We start from the raw sequence: 16,907 nt of genomic DNA, 5'->3' as shown, positions 1-16,907 counted from the left end.
ATTCATTATTACAGATTCCAGCAATACAGAAAAAAGTTAAGTTACAACAATATTTAATTTTCTTTCTTTTTTTTTAAATTCCAGGCCTTATTTTCTTTTCTTTCTGGGCCTGGGTGCTGTCCCTCAGCTCTTCAGCTCAAGGCTACTACTTCTGACTTTTTTCTGCTTATGTGGTGGCTGAGGAATCGAACCCCAGGCGTCATGCATGCGAGGCAAGCACTCAACCACTGAGGTAACTCCTAGCCCCTCAGGCCTGGTGCTTTACCACTTGAGCTAAACCTCTAGTTCTGACAATGTTTTCTTCTGTTTTTTTTTCTCAAAATATTGTTTATCAAAAGGATTCCTTTAGAATTGGCATTATAAATCAACTTTTACATACATAAAATAGAAAATATTAGCAAAATAAGCTTAAGTGTTGCTAAAACTATTTCACATTCAGACAGAGGCTTATGAAACACTTGGACTCATATTCTACATTATCTCTATTTACCCCATAATGCAGAACTGTTCCAAGAGCATTAGTGATAGACTAGGCATGGTGGTGCATGGTAATCCTAGCACTTGGAAGGCTGAGCCAGGAAGATGACAAGTTGGAGGCCAGCTTGAACTACAGATAAGACTTTGTCACCAAAAGGGAAAAAAATAAAAGAAACACACACAAAAGAATCCATAAAAGAGCTAACAACATGCTGCTTTGTATTATGAGGGGCCATTCTTCACTCTGCTGCTGGCCGTTTGGTTACTTCCTTGGAGTTCAAGAGTACTTCACTAATGTCTTTTAGATGTTCTTCCAAATCAAAGATACCAACTACAAATTCTGATGCTAGATTTGATGTGAAATAGTGATAGTTTGTGAAAATACACTACTACAACCATTTGGCCAATGATATGTATAAAGTCATCTTCTTTTCCAAAATAATAAAATATGAAAATCACCCTTCATACAAATCAGTGAAACACTATGTATCCTAAAGGATGAGGCAAGCAACAACTTGCATAGTGTTACATTTCATAAATGTGAAACCAAGAAAAAGTTTTCAGTCATGTGATCTTTTTCCCCATTCGAAGGCCTTCCATAAGTAAACGTTTAAATTCAGGAAGAATTATAAAACAGGTTATAACACTTTTTGATCCTTCCTGATGTGAAGTTCTATTAATTCTTTTTATTTAGAGGGAATAAAAAACTGCAAAACATTGTTACAGAAGAAAAAGATGTTGAGTTAAAAGTTATTAGTTAATAAAAATTTCCACAGAATTGCATTTTTTATGAGCAAATACAAACACATAGATGTGTATAACAAAATGAAAAATCTTCAAAAAAAACCCCAACATATATAGGCATGTTTCTTACAGAGCTTTTTGTTTGATTTCGTTTTGGAGGTAGAGCTAATACTGGGATTTGAACTCAGGGTCTCGCTCTTGCTAGTCAAGTGTTCTATCACTTGAGCCACATCCCCATCCTTTCTTAATATGTTTTAGTTTTGTTTTGTTTTTTGGATTTGTTATTTGGGATTTGAACTCAAGAAAGCCTTAAGCATGCTAAGCAGGTGCTCTAGGACTTTAGTTATGCTTCCAGCTCTTTCATAGGTTTTTAATGAAGTTATTTGGCAGCAAAAACAACTTCAATGGATGTAAAGCTACTCATGTCCTATTTATTCTACTATTTATCCCACCTAGAGTACTCTATTTCACTTCAGAAACATCAATGTCTGATTATGAGGAACTGCCCAGATCCCAACCATGAGAATTACACAATGTATGATGGTGCACTGTATCTTTTTGATAAAATCTGAAAAATTTGAAATACCAAATATATCAGACTCCAAGGGTTTTAATTAACTGACTAGTTCTGTACCCTCTATCTACTAGGAACAATTTTTTTTCCTACCACATCTCCATGGTCTTTCTGATCTACTTCAAATCAGAAGATGATCAAAGGCTTAGATTCAAAGATGAAAATAGAAGGAAAAGAACCAACACTTAAAGGAGTTCCTTAAAACACAGGATCTCTCCAAAGCTTATATAAGTAACTCTGTTGGTCATATATGAAGTTGATTACTTTAACTCATCAGAAATGTGACAGTTTAAGCTACTTTCTAAGGCAATAGATTTGTATTACTTTTGTTATTTTCCCTGTCTACTCATACCTCTTTAGTGAGACAGTGTTTAGAAATACAGGCCAGAGTAGGGAGAAAAACTAACACTCATAGATAGCTATTATAACATTCTCCCATAATTATCATGTATTCTAACCAGTTAAGATAAATATTTCACTCAAAGTTCTTTAAAAAAATAAACTATGATTATCTGAATGAGTGAGATTAGCAAAAAGCAGATAATTATAAACAGATTCAGTAACAACTATCTTTGAGCGTTATTGTGTGCTTAGTATTATTTTAAATACTTCACATGTATTATCTCATTCAAACCTTTAAAATAGACCCCACAGACACAAGTACTCTAGCACCTCCATTCTGCAAGTGAAAAAATCAAAACTAAGGTATATTAGGAAACTTGAATATGGCCATATGATTATTAACTTAAAAAGGTGAGGTCTATTCCCATTTCTACCAAATTACTGCATCTCAACAACTACTCTTAATGCTGAGGACAGAATAGAGAGTAAGAAAGAAACCCCCACTGGCTTTATGGAATTTAACTTATTTTGTTTTGGTGCTGGGGATTGAACCTATAGGCTAACACAGTGTTCTAACACTAAACTACATTGCCGGGCACACAGAATTCTAAGACAAACTTTTGAGCATGTCAAATTACTACATTATATATTATCAATTATCCAAATAAAAGAATATTAACCAAGAAATGGAAACTGACCTGCTCAAGGTCTTAACAATGGAAGCATTAACATCAAGGACAAGAAATTCAGGGGTTAGGGATGTCACTTAGTGGTGCAGCACTTGCCTAGCAAAGCCTGATGTCCAATTCCTAGCACTACAAAACAACCAAAAAACCTACCCAAAACAAAATACTATAAGCCCTTGATCTTATACCATTGCCCTTTCTATCCAGTAGCTCACTAGTGTCAGCTCTGCTCTATGAACTCAAGCACATTACCAAACAAAAAGCTGTATTCTATTTTCCCAAACACCTACCTCCAAATGTCAAGTCTTTTGCTATGGATAATGATGCAAGAGAAAGAAAAAACTAACTTCCAAAGCCATATTTCATTCACAGAACTGGCTGAAAAATAAAATTACACTGTTGGTTGGTATCCATTAACAGAAATAAGTGCTTTTACAAAATATGGTGTTTAAACTTGTACAGAAGCCCAGTATACACAAGACTAGTAGACAAACATCCCTCTTCACAAGATTTTTTTTAAAAAGGAGCAAGTAATATGGTACTTACAATTAAGTATGAGTTATATACATGTGACAGATTTAGATCTAAATCCATGTTCTTGTCATTTCCTAATTATAAGTACTTGTCAATGTTCCTTGACCTTTTCAAGCTTCAGCTTCTTGTATATAGATAGGTGAGCATAATAAATACACTGACCCAGAGTAGTAAGTGAAGTGGTCACATTCAATAACACAAATGAAATATCAAAACAGAAGAAAGGCGACAAGAGTGGTACCTATAATCCTAATGATATAATCCTTAATAACTCAGGAAGTGTGAGGCAAGAGGATCTTGAATTTGAGGATGGCCCAGGCAAAGGTAGCACTAGACCCTGGCTCAAAAACAAAATACAAAAGAAAAGGGGTAGGGGTATGGCTCAAGTGGTAGAATACTTGCTTAACATTGTAAGACCCTACTTCAATCCCTAGTACCTCATAAACAAAACAAAAGATCTGACACACATGAGACAGCTGATATACAGAAGTATTTACTTCTACTGTAACATTCTCAAATAGCCATAAGGCAGCATGTTAAGTGAGTATATTTACATTCGATGAGTTCAAATCTTAAGATTTTTTTGAAATTGCAAGGATTTAAAAAAAATTTTTTTTTGAGACAGTCACTGTAGCCCAGGGTAGCCTCTAACTTCCATTCTCCCTGTCTCAGCTTTATGAGTGCACATCACTCTGGCTATTTTTTTTTTTTTTTAATGGAAACACCAGCTGGACATGGTGGCACGAACCTGTAATTTTAGCTACACAGGAAATGGAGATAGAAGACTCATTAGTTTAAGACCAGCCTGGATTATACAGTGAATTCCAGGCCTAGGCTACATAGGAAGACCCCAACTCAAAAATAATAATAAAGAAAAATTTAAAAACACTATACAATTTTGAGTTGCAGATCAGTTACAATTTTACTATGCCATGCCAAATTTGTAGTTTTACTATGCCAAGAGCACAAGGAAAGCAACAGAAGAAAAACTACATAAATTCACTTCATCAAAATTAAAAGTTTTGTACTACAAAGCACACTATCAAGCGTAAAAAGACATGTGCCACAACAGGTGACAATATCTGCAGATCTGATAAGGATCTAGTATTCAGAACATAAAGACCTAAAGAATGTAAGCCAGATATAGTTGTGCATGTCTGCATTGGGAACACTCAAGAGACTGAAGCAGAAGGATCAAGATTTGGAGGCTAGCCTGACCTACAGAATGAGTTCAAAGCTACATATCAATGCTTGTCACAACAACAAAAATGAACAAAAGAACAGGATATTATTACTTGACCAGTATGCATTGGGTCCCCGAGTAGATTCTAAACATCTACCTGAAACAACAAAAAGTAGGAGAAAGGGGCAATGGGGAAAACGAGGCAAAAGATCTGAAAATATTTCTCCAAAAAAGACACAGAAATGGTCAACAAATAATGAAAAGATACCTAATATTTTCAAATGTAAGAAAAACTCAAATCAAAACTGCCAGATACCACCTTATACTCAGGAAGACTATAATAATATTTTTTTAAAAAACAGATATCATATGTTAGCAAGATGTGAAACTGGAACTCTTATACAATGCTGGTCGAATGTAAGTTAGCAAGATGTGAAACTGGAACTCTTATGCAGTGCTGGTCCAAATGTAAACTGGTGCTGTTGCTTTGGAAAGCAATAGTTTTTACTGGGAAGAGAGGAGAGAGCAGTTTCTCAAAAGGTTAAACAGGGCTGAGGAATGTTTGCCTAGCATATACAAAACCCTAGGTTCTACCCCCAGCCCAGCAAATTAAAAAAAAAAAAATTAGACATAATTATCATACAATCCAGCAATTCTACTCCTAAGTATACACCCAATAGAAATGAAAAAATATGTCCATACAAACACTGGTACAGAAAAGTTCTTAGCACTATTCATACTGCCAAAAGTGAACCAGAAGTGGCTCAAGTGGTAGACTGCCAGCAAAAGGAGAACCAAAACAACACACAGTCAAAAGTGATAACAATCTAAATATACATCAAAAGATGAGAAAACAAATGTGATATATCAATAAAAAGAAATGAGGTATAGATACAAGATATAACAGACTGCTCTTTAAAACATTGTACTAAGTATGGGAATATCACTATGAAATCCCCCATGTTGCAATTAATATACACTAATAAAAACAGGAGGAGGGCACATAGTACTAAGCCAGGGATAGTAATATACAGCCACAATTCCAGTTACACAAGAGACCCAGATAAAAAATTCAGAGTCTAGGGGGAGTTTGCATTTTCTCAATTCTTACTTTTAGAATGGGGATAATACTTACCTTGTAATGTTGTAAGCAACAAATGAGGTAAAGTAGATAAGTACTATCCTTAGCAAAATACCTGAATCAGATTAACAGCCCAGTGGTAGCTGTTTTTGTTTTAGTGTAGTATCTATAAAGTATTAAGACAAAACAAGATCCAATAACAGCATTCGAACTTGACAATCATTTCTATTCAAGCAGATTTCATTTGCAAAGTGTAAAACAAATACAAAAAACAATTTTTAATAGCTCATAGCTGGACAATAGTGGTTCATACTTGTAATCCTAGCTACTCAAGAGGCTGAGATCTGAACAGCAAAGTTCTGAAGCAGTGCAGACAAATCTAAGAGACTCATCTCCAGTTAACCAGTAAAAAATTCATTTGTTTGGCAAGGTGAATTATACAATCTCAGTTTAGGAGGACGAAGCAATAATATTCCACATGAGCTTCGGAGACCCTTGTACTACACCTAACTAGACACTATCTCAACCAAGAAAAGGGAAGAAACCAAAACAGTAACTCAAGAAAATCAGAAACTACAGATTTAAAAAGGGGATGGGAGAATATCTATCTATCTATCTATTCATCTATCTACCTCCCTCTTATCTATCTTCCTACCCTAAAAGAGCTTCTGTCAAATACTTTGGGGAAGGGAAAGAGTATCATCCTGCCCTTTCTCTATATTTCATCAGCCTGTTAGTTTCAAATATAAATGTGTGTGTGTGTGTGTGTGTGTGTGTGTGTGTGTGCATGTGTGAGTTTTACCTTTTATCTTTTTCAGAGTAAGTCTTCATAATGAAGTTTTGAACTATCAGAAAACTTAGATTTGAGATGAAAATAGAATTTAAGGATTACCTGGGGCTTATGCACTCTTTCTTTCCCAGATGGATTACAGGGAAAAAAATGAAATACCCAACAAACTTATTTGTGGAAGTCTAAAGACCTTCGGGTAGAGAAAAAAAATTCCCAAATGAATCAAAGTAAAAGCAAATCATTTAAGGTGGATGAAAAAAAGGGCTAAATCGGTAAGAAAAAAATAAATGGCCTCGGTTCATATATGGAACAGAAAACAAACAGGAACTACTTTAAATGGCCAAAATTGCAAATACAGATTATCAGGGCATGAAATTAAATGCTGGGCAATGCACCTGTTGAAGGAAGAGGAACAGAGGACGTTAGAAGCCCCAAGGATTTACTATTAACACTAATTCCTAGTCTGGCAGTGATGCTGTCCATTAGAAGACTTGGCTTCTGACTTAATCCACATCTCACAGTAAGTGCTTGTCTTAAACAGGAGAACTTAACCTCTAAATCAGTCTCTTAATCTGGAAAAGGGACACATTTTATGTGCCCATGTCTGTGTTGTGAGTTACAAAAGCATTCTGCACAGATGGTTTAACTCTGTATGAACCTGAGCAACTCTTCCATTTTTTTTTCATATTAGCACGGTGTGGAATTTATTTCATAGCTTGGGGGATAATTATTTCATGTATTTGTGCGATGTGCTAACACAGAGTAACAAGTTCAGGTGCAACTGTGGAAGTTCAAGCTCAGTAAAAGGCTTGCAAGTGGCATTCACAGGTAGACAAAAAAAAAAAGAAGAAAGAAATGGTAGTGTGAGGACCTCGTATAAACCATAAAGAACGTGGGCACATAAGTACATCCAGGGCAAGATGACAGTACCCAGAAATGAAACTTGTCTGGATCTCTTTTACCCGCAGCAGCAGCACCGTGGTTTAAATATGCTCTTATCAGAGCTCTTTGTATTCTATCCCTGTGGAGATCCACTTGTTCAAAACAAAAAAGGGGGGTGGGGGAGGCAAACAAACGAAAACAACAACAACAGAAAGTTTAGCCACTTGCCAAGAGCCCGGAAAATGCATTTAATTCTCTGAAGTGCTAAATGTGCCTGTGCCTGCAGCACAGCTGAGACAGCCCGTGCAAGCTCGGCCCTGAAGGGGAGACTCACGCGTGAGCACCCTGACGTCCGGTCACCGCTCCCTCCCGAACGCTGCCCCGTCCGCGGCCGAGGCCGCCATCCGGCCGCCGCCGGGGCCTCCGCTCTCCAGCCTTTCGGGCACCTTCTGTTGGCTAGTTTTTACTACTCTGGAAGTTTAGCCTCGCAGGGGAAACGGGCCCCGATTCCTAACTCAGCGGGGCTCTGGCGGCGGTGCCAACCAGGAGGGAAGCCGCGGGCGGGCCGGGCCTGGGAGCGCGGGCCCGGGGCCGGGCACGGCCGCCCCTCGGCGGACGCGGGCGCCGGCTCGCGCTGAGAGGACCCGGGCCGGCGGCGTGGGGCCGGGGAGACGCCGCGGGCTGCGGCTCGGCCCGGCCTCGCTCCCGGCCCACCCGCCGCACTCACCGCGTTCTTCTTCTGCACCATCTTGTCCATCTTCTTGGCAATGCGAACCACCTCATCCTCCATGGCTCCGGCAGGCCTTCCCCGCAGCCTGCCAGCTGGGGACGAGAAGGAGGCGACGCGGGCACTGAGAAGGGCAGGAAGCGAGCCTCGGAGGTCTGGTCCAATCCGGTCCGGTCCAGTCCGGTCGACGACTCCGGTACCTCAGGCCCGGGCCCAGGCCCTTCCCCTCACAAGCCAGCCCGCGGCAGCCGTGACAGAGGCGAAGGCTCCGGCCCGCAGGCAGTGCCAGTCGAGCGCCGCGCGCCTCGAAAAGGCGTGACCAATCTACGGCCGAGGGGGGGGGGGGGAAGGGGCGGGGAGAGCCGAGACTCCCGCCTGGTTAGCCTCTGTTCTCCGTTCCCGCCCACGGGGCTGGGGCGAGTCCTGAGGCGCGGCTCCCGCCCGCGGGAAGGGCGGGGGCGGGGGGCGGAGGCTGAGCGTTCCTCTCGGCGCCCCGCGAGATTTCGCCTTCAGGTCTCTTCCCGAAGGGTGGGGTGGCAGAGCCCGCCGCGGCCCGCGAGACGCGCCGACCTTTGGCGCGTTTTTAAACGTGTGGGAACCGAGCTCCTTCGCCGGGATAGACAGCCACGGGGCCGCCGAAGGGATCCCGTTCCCCAGTGTGTCCCCCAGGTGCCTCAGATTGGACCCCAAGCCTCCCCACGAAACGTTGACGTCGTTTGAAACCTCCTTGGCCGAGACTTAAGCTCGGAAAGCGCGTTCTGCGGGTAGCTGCGTGGCACGGGAGAGACGCCAGAGCGAGGGATGGAACGGACGCGTCGCCTGCCCGGGGGAATGGACCGGGAGCCGCCGCGGCTGCAGCCGCAGGCCGGGTGGAAGATTCCACGGGCGCTGTCACGTGGAGAGGCCGGCGCGCCCCTCCCGCGGCCGACGCGCGCCAGTTCAGTTCCCTTCGGTGAAGGCTCACCCACTGATGACAGGCTTTCCCTGCCGACGAGACGGCGAGCCCCCTCGCTCGGTCTCTCTGGGGAGGAAGGGTCGTTTAGACTCTTTTTCTTAATCTATTTCGTTTTATTATTATCTTGAACTCCTATTGAGGTAAGAATTTGGGAAATAACAGATCCTAAGGTGCTCTTTTTCTTCTTTTGAGGTTTGTCCTGTGAAATTCTAGAACTAGACTTCCTTTGTCCAAAAAGCAAATACAGTGTTCACGTAGGACTATTGGCCAGAAATTGTATTGTTCCCATATCCACTCTGGTTGAATCTCCTCTTGCGCATCAATTATGGTCATTTAGTGACTACTAGAATTCTTTTTAAATTATGTCACTTTTGTGTTTTCTCCCAATAATAAGTCACTTTTCGGGGGGAAGTGTCCGTCGTAGGTCTTGAACTCTGGGGCTGGGCACTGTCTTTGAGCTCTTTGGCTCAAGGCTAGCACTCTACCACTTTGTGCCACAATGCCAATTCCCACAGCACCAATTCCAGTTTTCTGGTAGTTAATTGGAAATAAGAATCTCAGCAACTTTCCTGCCTGGGCTAGCTTTGAACCATGATCCTCAGATCTCAGCCTCCTGAGTAGCTAGGATTACAGGCGTGAGCCACCAGTGCTTAACACCTTTTAGTGTTAAGTCTCAAAAATAATCTCCAAATGAAGACCATGGACATTAACTATTACCATTTTAACAATATTGTCTTCCAATCTATAACAATGGCATGTCATTCCATTACTGTAAATCGACTTTAATTTCTTTTGGTAATGTTTTATCCTTCAAATTTTTTGAATTTATTAGCTTTAATAGAGCTTTTAAAGGACTTTTAATGGTGTCAATTGAATTTTTATACAAGGTTGCCTCATTTGTAAACAGCTTTTCTTAATTCTTTGCGATTCCTTTTCTTTTTTCTTGACAATTTCTGTCAAGAACTTTCAGTACACTGTTGAATGAAATAGGCAAAGACAACAATCTGTTAGAAAGAAAGCTTTCCATCTTTTACCATGAAGTATGATGTTAGCTGTGAGTTTTTCAGACACATTTCATGTTAAGGAAGTTTTCTTCTCAGCTAAGCATTTCTATCATTACTGGGTATTGGGTTTTGTCAGATGCTTTATCTGGATTAGTTGATACTCATTCTATATTAAACTATGATTATAGACCTAGAGATTTTTTTTTTTTACTAGAATTTCACTGAAGAGTTTTATAGCTGTATTGATTAAAGATTGTGGTCTGGAGTTCTTTGGATGGTTTTGTAACAGGTGATACTGGTCTCATGGAATGCATGAGGAGATGGTCTTTTACTTTAAAAGTGTTGAAAAGTATTGTCAAAAGAAAAAATAACTTAGCTAAATATCTCACTTGTTCTTATTTTCTACTATATCTTACCATGTAATTTTCTATAAAGTAGAGTGTTCTAATAGGCTGGGCAGGAAAGGTGACTTTTATGAGACAAATGAAAAGAAAAGCTATGAAACGGGCGTCACTGGCTTACACTTGTAATCCTAGCTACTCAGAAGGCTGAGATTATGATTTGACGCATGCAGAAGTTGAAAAAATGAAAGCAGATTGTTCATTGAAAAATTGTTTTTCTTACATGATGGGATGAAATGACAGAGCAATAAGTAAAAATGGGCAATTTTTTGGTACAAGGATTAAGGACAGATAATTTCATTATCATGCTAATTGTACTGGTCTGTTTGGGAAATTTGGCTGATTTCTCCCTAAGTCCTGAAGTTTAGCAATGTGAAATAAACACTCTGATTTGGTAACTAGAACTTTAGCACGAGCAACTCCATTTTGATTTTTGGCCTGGTCTATTGGGATCTAGTGTCAGAGTTTAATACAAAACAATGGTTTATAATTTTTATTAACCATTCTTTATTTGATAGAATTTACCACTGAAACCCTCTGATCTTAGGCTTTTCTTTATTGGTAGTTTTTATGGAGGATCCCCATTTAGGGAGACATGACAGAAATACCAGGGTCCAGGTAAAATGCAAAATAGGCCAGATGAAATACAGGTGTAAAAACTAAGCTCTCAGGATTTTTATGCATGTGCCAAATTCAAACCATGGTCTGAATTCTGCCACGGAAAGGTAGGTAGCCAATCAGCAAAATTTCAGCTATCCCCATAAAACCTGTACCCAACACCCTAATGGCACAGCAGCAGTAACAGCAATAACAGTGCTGTTCTTTACCTAGCTGCCCAGCATTTTTCTCTAATAGTGTCTTAATAAACTTTTCCTTCTCTTATTCTAACCCAATGGTTTTCACAATCTCTTGGCTTTTTTTTGGCTAAAGACTGGCACTTGAAGGAAAGACTTGGAGGACTTATTTTATAACAGGACCTTTAGTAATAATACTTAGATGTGGAAGAAACTTCAGGTCTCTGGACAGATGACTCCATGGTGAGACCTAAGATTTCCTCCTCTCAGGTTTCTGGAACTAATCACTCCTAGGAGTAAAGGACCTAAAATTTCTATAGACTCTTTGGTAGAATGACCTACTTCTGAAAATGCAGATCTCTGGCTAGGGCAACTCTGGTGAAACAAAAACGATCAGGGCAAAAGGACTGCCTGCAATCTGTAAGAGTGAAGAGCCTGTCATCTCTGTTTCAAGTCCTCACTGCCAATCCAAGAGAGGATTCTAACTCTTTCATACTTTTACTTCCATACCCTATCAACTCCAAGGACTTTATCTCTGCCCTACAGAAGGGTGCTGCTGCCATGTATAAGAAATGTTGATGCCAGAGGTGAATAATGGTTGTTCATTGTCCCTCCTTTTCTCTGGTCAGAGCTAGTCTAGACCTAGTACTTTGACTTCAACTACTGGGGTCCTCTCAACCCTGAAATTGCACTACAGGGGTCCACTCATCCTTGAGAATGTTCTCCTGATTTTGGGGTCCCTCTGATTAAAAAGGATACCCCACTAAGGGTAACACACCCAATTCTGTCCCCCATGTGCATCTAGGCCCCTTTTCTGCTGCTGGAATGCCCACTGACAGTCCCTTTTCCAATGTAGGATAAGCCACATCCACCCACTTAAGACTCATTCTTGGGGCACATTTTCCAATACTGAGCTAAATTTGATGCCCTTTTTTTTTTTTTTGTAATGTGGCATGGCTGGTTTACAAACTGTCAGATTGAGAAATCTGCCTTCAGAACTGCATTCTTAACTGTAGCACCATTTTACAACTTTTCTGCCACAATTTCTGTAAATGTTCTGAGATTCCTTCTGTTGAGGCCTCATGTTGTCTGGCATGCGTCCTCAAAAGTAAAGATTCCTTTGATACTCTAAATGATCCTAGCTTTCCATTGCCCTGTTTGCATGATCCAAACTGCTCATAGCCCTCTCCTGTCTTCCAGTTCCTAAGATGCATCCATTCGTGAAGACTTTAACCTTTTCTCAAATCTCTGGAGGCTTAGGTAGGCACTCTAAGCTCTGCCGTATGCAGACAACTATGAGTTTCTATTCCCTTCACATACTAAGTCAGGACAGATATTTAATGCCCAAGTTTTCAAACTCAACAAAGATCCAATGGATCTTCTTTCAACTCTCTGATATGTTCCCCCCATCCCTCAAAATTAAACATCTCTTTTTTTTCCCCCCTCTAGAAACTTCTATTACTCTTAACTTTCTGGACAGACTTTGCATTTTGCTCTCTGCCCATTGGAGTTTTTTGCTCTCCTCAGATATTTTTTGTGTTGCTGGTTAAAATCCAGATGAAAAAAGTTTCTATTTGTGTTATCATGTTACCCAAGCTATCAAAAATTAAAGGAAATAGGACTGGAGGTGTGGTTCAAATGGTAGAGGGCCAGTCATGAGTGAAAAAGCAGAGCAAGAAGACAAAGCCCTAAGTACTGGCACGAGAATAAATAAATAAGTGAATAAATAAGTAAATTTCATTTGAAAATATTAAATGAAGTACAGTCTAGTTTGAAAGGAGAACTTCTTAAATTGGTTCTATCACCTTTTTCTGGGAATCCCCCCGCAAAAAAAAATTCCCATTTGTTTGTGTTTTCCACATTTGATTTGTGCTTATAAGTTGTATATAGCATGGCTTATATTTCATCTGAAAGTCTTTTGGAAAAATCTTGTGGTAGCCTCCCCTAGTGGCCATATTCCATAGAGACCATCTCTCTTCCATGATGACACTTGGATGTCATCTTATTGCCCCCTAGGGAGAATTGTAATTAACCTCTGGCCAAAAGATCCGAGAATACGCTAAATTAATATAATTGTTTATTGGTAAGATTTTTGTACACTAGTCTATCAACCATCAGGCAAAACTTCATTTGTCTCTGGAAATGCACAAAATATCTGGCGTGGTCTTGTGGCTGATTTTTTTTTTTTTTTTTTTTTGCTTATGTGGTGCTGAGGAATCGAACCCAGGGCCTCAGGCATGCAAGGCAAGCACTCTACCACTGAGCCACCTTCCCAGCCCTTGTGGCTGATTTTCATCAGAGGACTTTTTTTTTTTTTTTGTCAGTCGTGGGGCTTGAACTCTGGGCTTGGGCGCTATCCCTCAGCTCTTCAGCTCAAGGCGAGTGCTCTACCACTTGAGCCACAGCACCACTTCCGATTTTCTAGTGGTTTTTATTGGAGATAAGAGTCTCATGTGGACTTTCCTGCCTGGGCTGGCTTTGAACTGTAATCCTCAGATCTCAGTCTCCTAAGTAGCTAGGATTACAGGCATGAGCCACTAGCACCCAGCCTGAGGGCTTTTTCTAATGTATACTTCACTCCTGTGTATGTCATACATATGTATGTGCAAATATCTTTAGAAATATTTCTTAAAGTACTATAAAGTTAATATATAAAAAGTTATATATAAAAATTATTCTCCTAAGAAAAATTGGAAATCTTATCTCAATCAGGTCTAGCTAAAATTTAGGCATTCAGATACTAATCCCCAAGCTCTGGACTAAAGAAAAAGTGATCTTTTTAAAAGTCAAATGGAAGTCATGGCTATCTAATACCTACCAATAGGAATTAAATTTCCACCTATTAAGCTTGGGAATCAAATATTCAAACTACAGCATGATCCACGCACATCATTCATTTTGGTCTTGATTTCTTTACTAGTTTGGTGTGGGTTTTTTTGTTGTTTTTTTGTCTTGTTTTTCTGTATCGGGGCTTGACCTAAGGGCTTCCTGCTGTACCACTTGGGCCATGCCCCAGCATTTAACTCTTCTGTGTTTTTGATGTTGTTTTTCAGATACATAGAGCATTGGACTTTTTGCAAAGATCACCAATCAGACCATAGTTGGTCTTTTCTTCACCTGCTGAGAAGCTGGGATTATAGGCATGTAGCACCTCACCCCATCCTAAATTTTGTATTATTTTGCTTTTCACTAAATCTCAGTAGAGGTTTTGTTTATTCTGTTAGTAGTAACTTCTTCAAATCTGTTTTCTTTCAAATCTAGAAATTTTTCAGGCATTTTACCATTAATTATTGCTTGTTTTTCCCTGCAATTTTCATTCAGCTTTATATTGAATCTTTTATTTTTGTAGTCTGTTAACTTCCCTTCCCTTTGTTAAACTTGCTTCTGAGTAAATTACTCAGAAATATCTCAGTTCTCGGGTTTAATATAGTTTGTATCAATCTTTTTTTTTATTGTGAAAATACTGTACAGAGGGGTTACAATTACATGGGCAAGATAATGAGTGCATTTCTTATGAAGCATTGTAACCTCCTCCTTTGTTTCCCCTTCCCATCCCCCCCCCCCCCCGCGCCCCCCCCATCTTCCTCCCCTCCCCCGCACCAAAGTTGTAAAGTTCGTTTTCGACATAAGGACTTGTACATCTCATCAATCTTTTTTTAAAGATCTTTTTAATGTAGGCATGTGTGCCTATCATCCCTTTTAGAACTGCCTTTGTTTTATACTATCTGTTCTAGTATGTTGTTTTCATTTTCATTTGAAAAAGCTTTGTCTCCAATATTTAGTGACTAGATTATTAAAATCTGTGGTTTCTTTCAATTTTTAATTGTATTAGCTTCTTTTGATTTTTAATAGTATTCTATTACGATCTGATAAAATACATTATTTTTCACATTTGTAAAGACTTGCTTTATGGCCAAAATGTGATCTATATTAAAGTTTCATGGACTGCTGTGAACATGTAGATCACCTCAGTTGGATGAATATTGTTAGTGTCTATCGTCAATTTAATTAATAGTTAAACTGTACTATTAATTAAGTTCGTTGGGTTTTTATGGATGACTTACCTATTGATAAGACTGGAATGGGGGGAGGGCAGAGTTGGAGAGATGGGGAGGGAAGGGATAGTAGGAGAAAAACAAATGAGGGGGTAACAATGCTTAATAGGAAATGTACTCATTACCTTATTCATGTAACTGTAACCCCTCTGTACAGTATCTTTACAGTAAAAAAATTTTTTTAAGACTGGGATACTAAGGTTGCCTAATATTGTTTTATCTGTATGCACCTGTCTATGTTCAGTAGTGTTTATTTCATGAATTGAATGTACCAACATTTTGTGTACATAAACTTCTAATTGGCATTTCATAATTGAAATACCAATTCCTTATAGTACTATATAGTAACTCTGTTTATCTCAGTTTTTATTGGGTCTCTTTTATCTGATTAGGTATAGTTATTCATGCTTCCTTTCAGCTTCCACTTTCTTGGTATATTGTTTTCCATTCATTTCACAGACTGTATGTGTCCTCTCTATTGAAACATCTCCCTTGTGGATAGCAAATACTGAGATCTTGGTTTTTAATCAATCAGCCAATCTGCATCTTTTGATTAGTTAAGGCTATTTGTATTTAAGGTTATATTGAGAAGTGTTTGCTAATATCTATAGTTATGTTGGATTATTTTTCCCTTGGTTGATACTATCAACCATTAATTTTTACCATTAATTATTGCTTGTTTTTCCTGCGATTTTCATTTAATTTTATATTGAATCTTTTATTTTTGTAGTCTGTTAACTTCCCTTCCCTTTGTTAAACTTGCTTCTGAGTAAATTCCTCAGAAATATCTCAGTTCTCTTGGGTTTAATGTAGTTTGTATCAATCCTTTCACTTTTATTTATTTTGGAGGTTGCTGGCTTACTGAGTTGGAAATAACTAATTCTTTCTAATTCTCATGTATTCATCTATTTTTGAAATCTATTCTTTCCTGAGCTCTGGTGTTTGTGACTGTCTTCTCCACACCTATTTGAAAGATTAAATATCTTTAACAATGTTGGGTTAGTGATCATGAGCAGCTTATTGTGCTCATCATGGAAGGTCCTTATTTCTCCTTTGATGTTGAAGGGTAACTTAGCTAGCTGGGTGCCAGTGGCTCATGCCTCCTAGCTACTCAGGAGGCTGAGATCTGAAGATCATGGTTCAAAGCCAGAACAGGCAGGAAAGTCTGTGAAACTCATCTCCAGTAAACCACTAGAAAACTGGAAGTGGTAGAGTGTTCGCCTTGAACTGAAGAGCGCAGGGACAGCGCCCAAGCCCAGAGTTCAAGCCCCATGACCCACAAAAAAAAGGGGGGGGAGTAACTTAGCTGGACTTAATATTCTTAGTTAATGTTCTATACTCTCAAGCCAAGCTCAGAGAGAGAACCAGAGCATGTTTTCTCTCTTATGTGGAAGCTAAATCTAAAATACAACTGGACATAAAAATGTATTAAAAGATTTATGCATTTACACATAAACTAAGGAGAATACATTTAGGGTAGGAACCAAAAGGCAAAACTCCTCTGAACAACTAAAGTACTATGCATCAAAACAAATTCCTGGAAATAGAAACATATTTTTGTGTGTGTGTGTGTGTTTTTTGGGGGGGGGAGAGGAGGCAAAAGGTAGGCACAGGAATGGAGGGAGTAAGGGTGAACAAATGCAGTCAATATACACTATGAACTATGGCCAGACACTGA

General features: G+C 39.4%; 1 protein-coding gene across 1 annotated transcript in view; it reads right to left on the bottom strand.

The window, feature by feature from the left end:
- The window catches only part of Tcea1 (transcription elongation factor A1), a 33,125-nt gene extending 24,825 nt beyond the window's left edge, over window positions 1–8,300 (bottom strand). The window contains exon 1 of the mRNA XM_042696135.1: window positions 8,021–8,300. Within this exon, the coding sequence (XP_042552069.1) occupies window positions 8,021–8,083 (63 nt within the window). The 5' untranslated portion in view covers window positions 8,084–8,300. The remainder of the gene's footprint in view (window positions 1–8,020) is intronic.
- Between the last annotated feature and the right edge of the window lie 8,607 nt (window positions 8,301–16,907).

Source organism: Dipodomys spectabilis, unplaced genomic scaffold, assembly GCF_019054845.1.
Source record: "Dipodomys spectabilis isolate Male_0828 unplaced genomic scaffold, ASM1905484v1 ptg000199l, whole genome shotgun sequence".
NCBI lineage: Eukaryota > Metazoa > Chordata > Mammalia > Rodentia > Heteromyidae > Dipodomys > Dipodomys spectabilis.
Note: the sequence above shows the minus strand (reverse complement) of the source record. Positions and strands in the feature narration are given on the sequence as shown.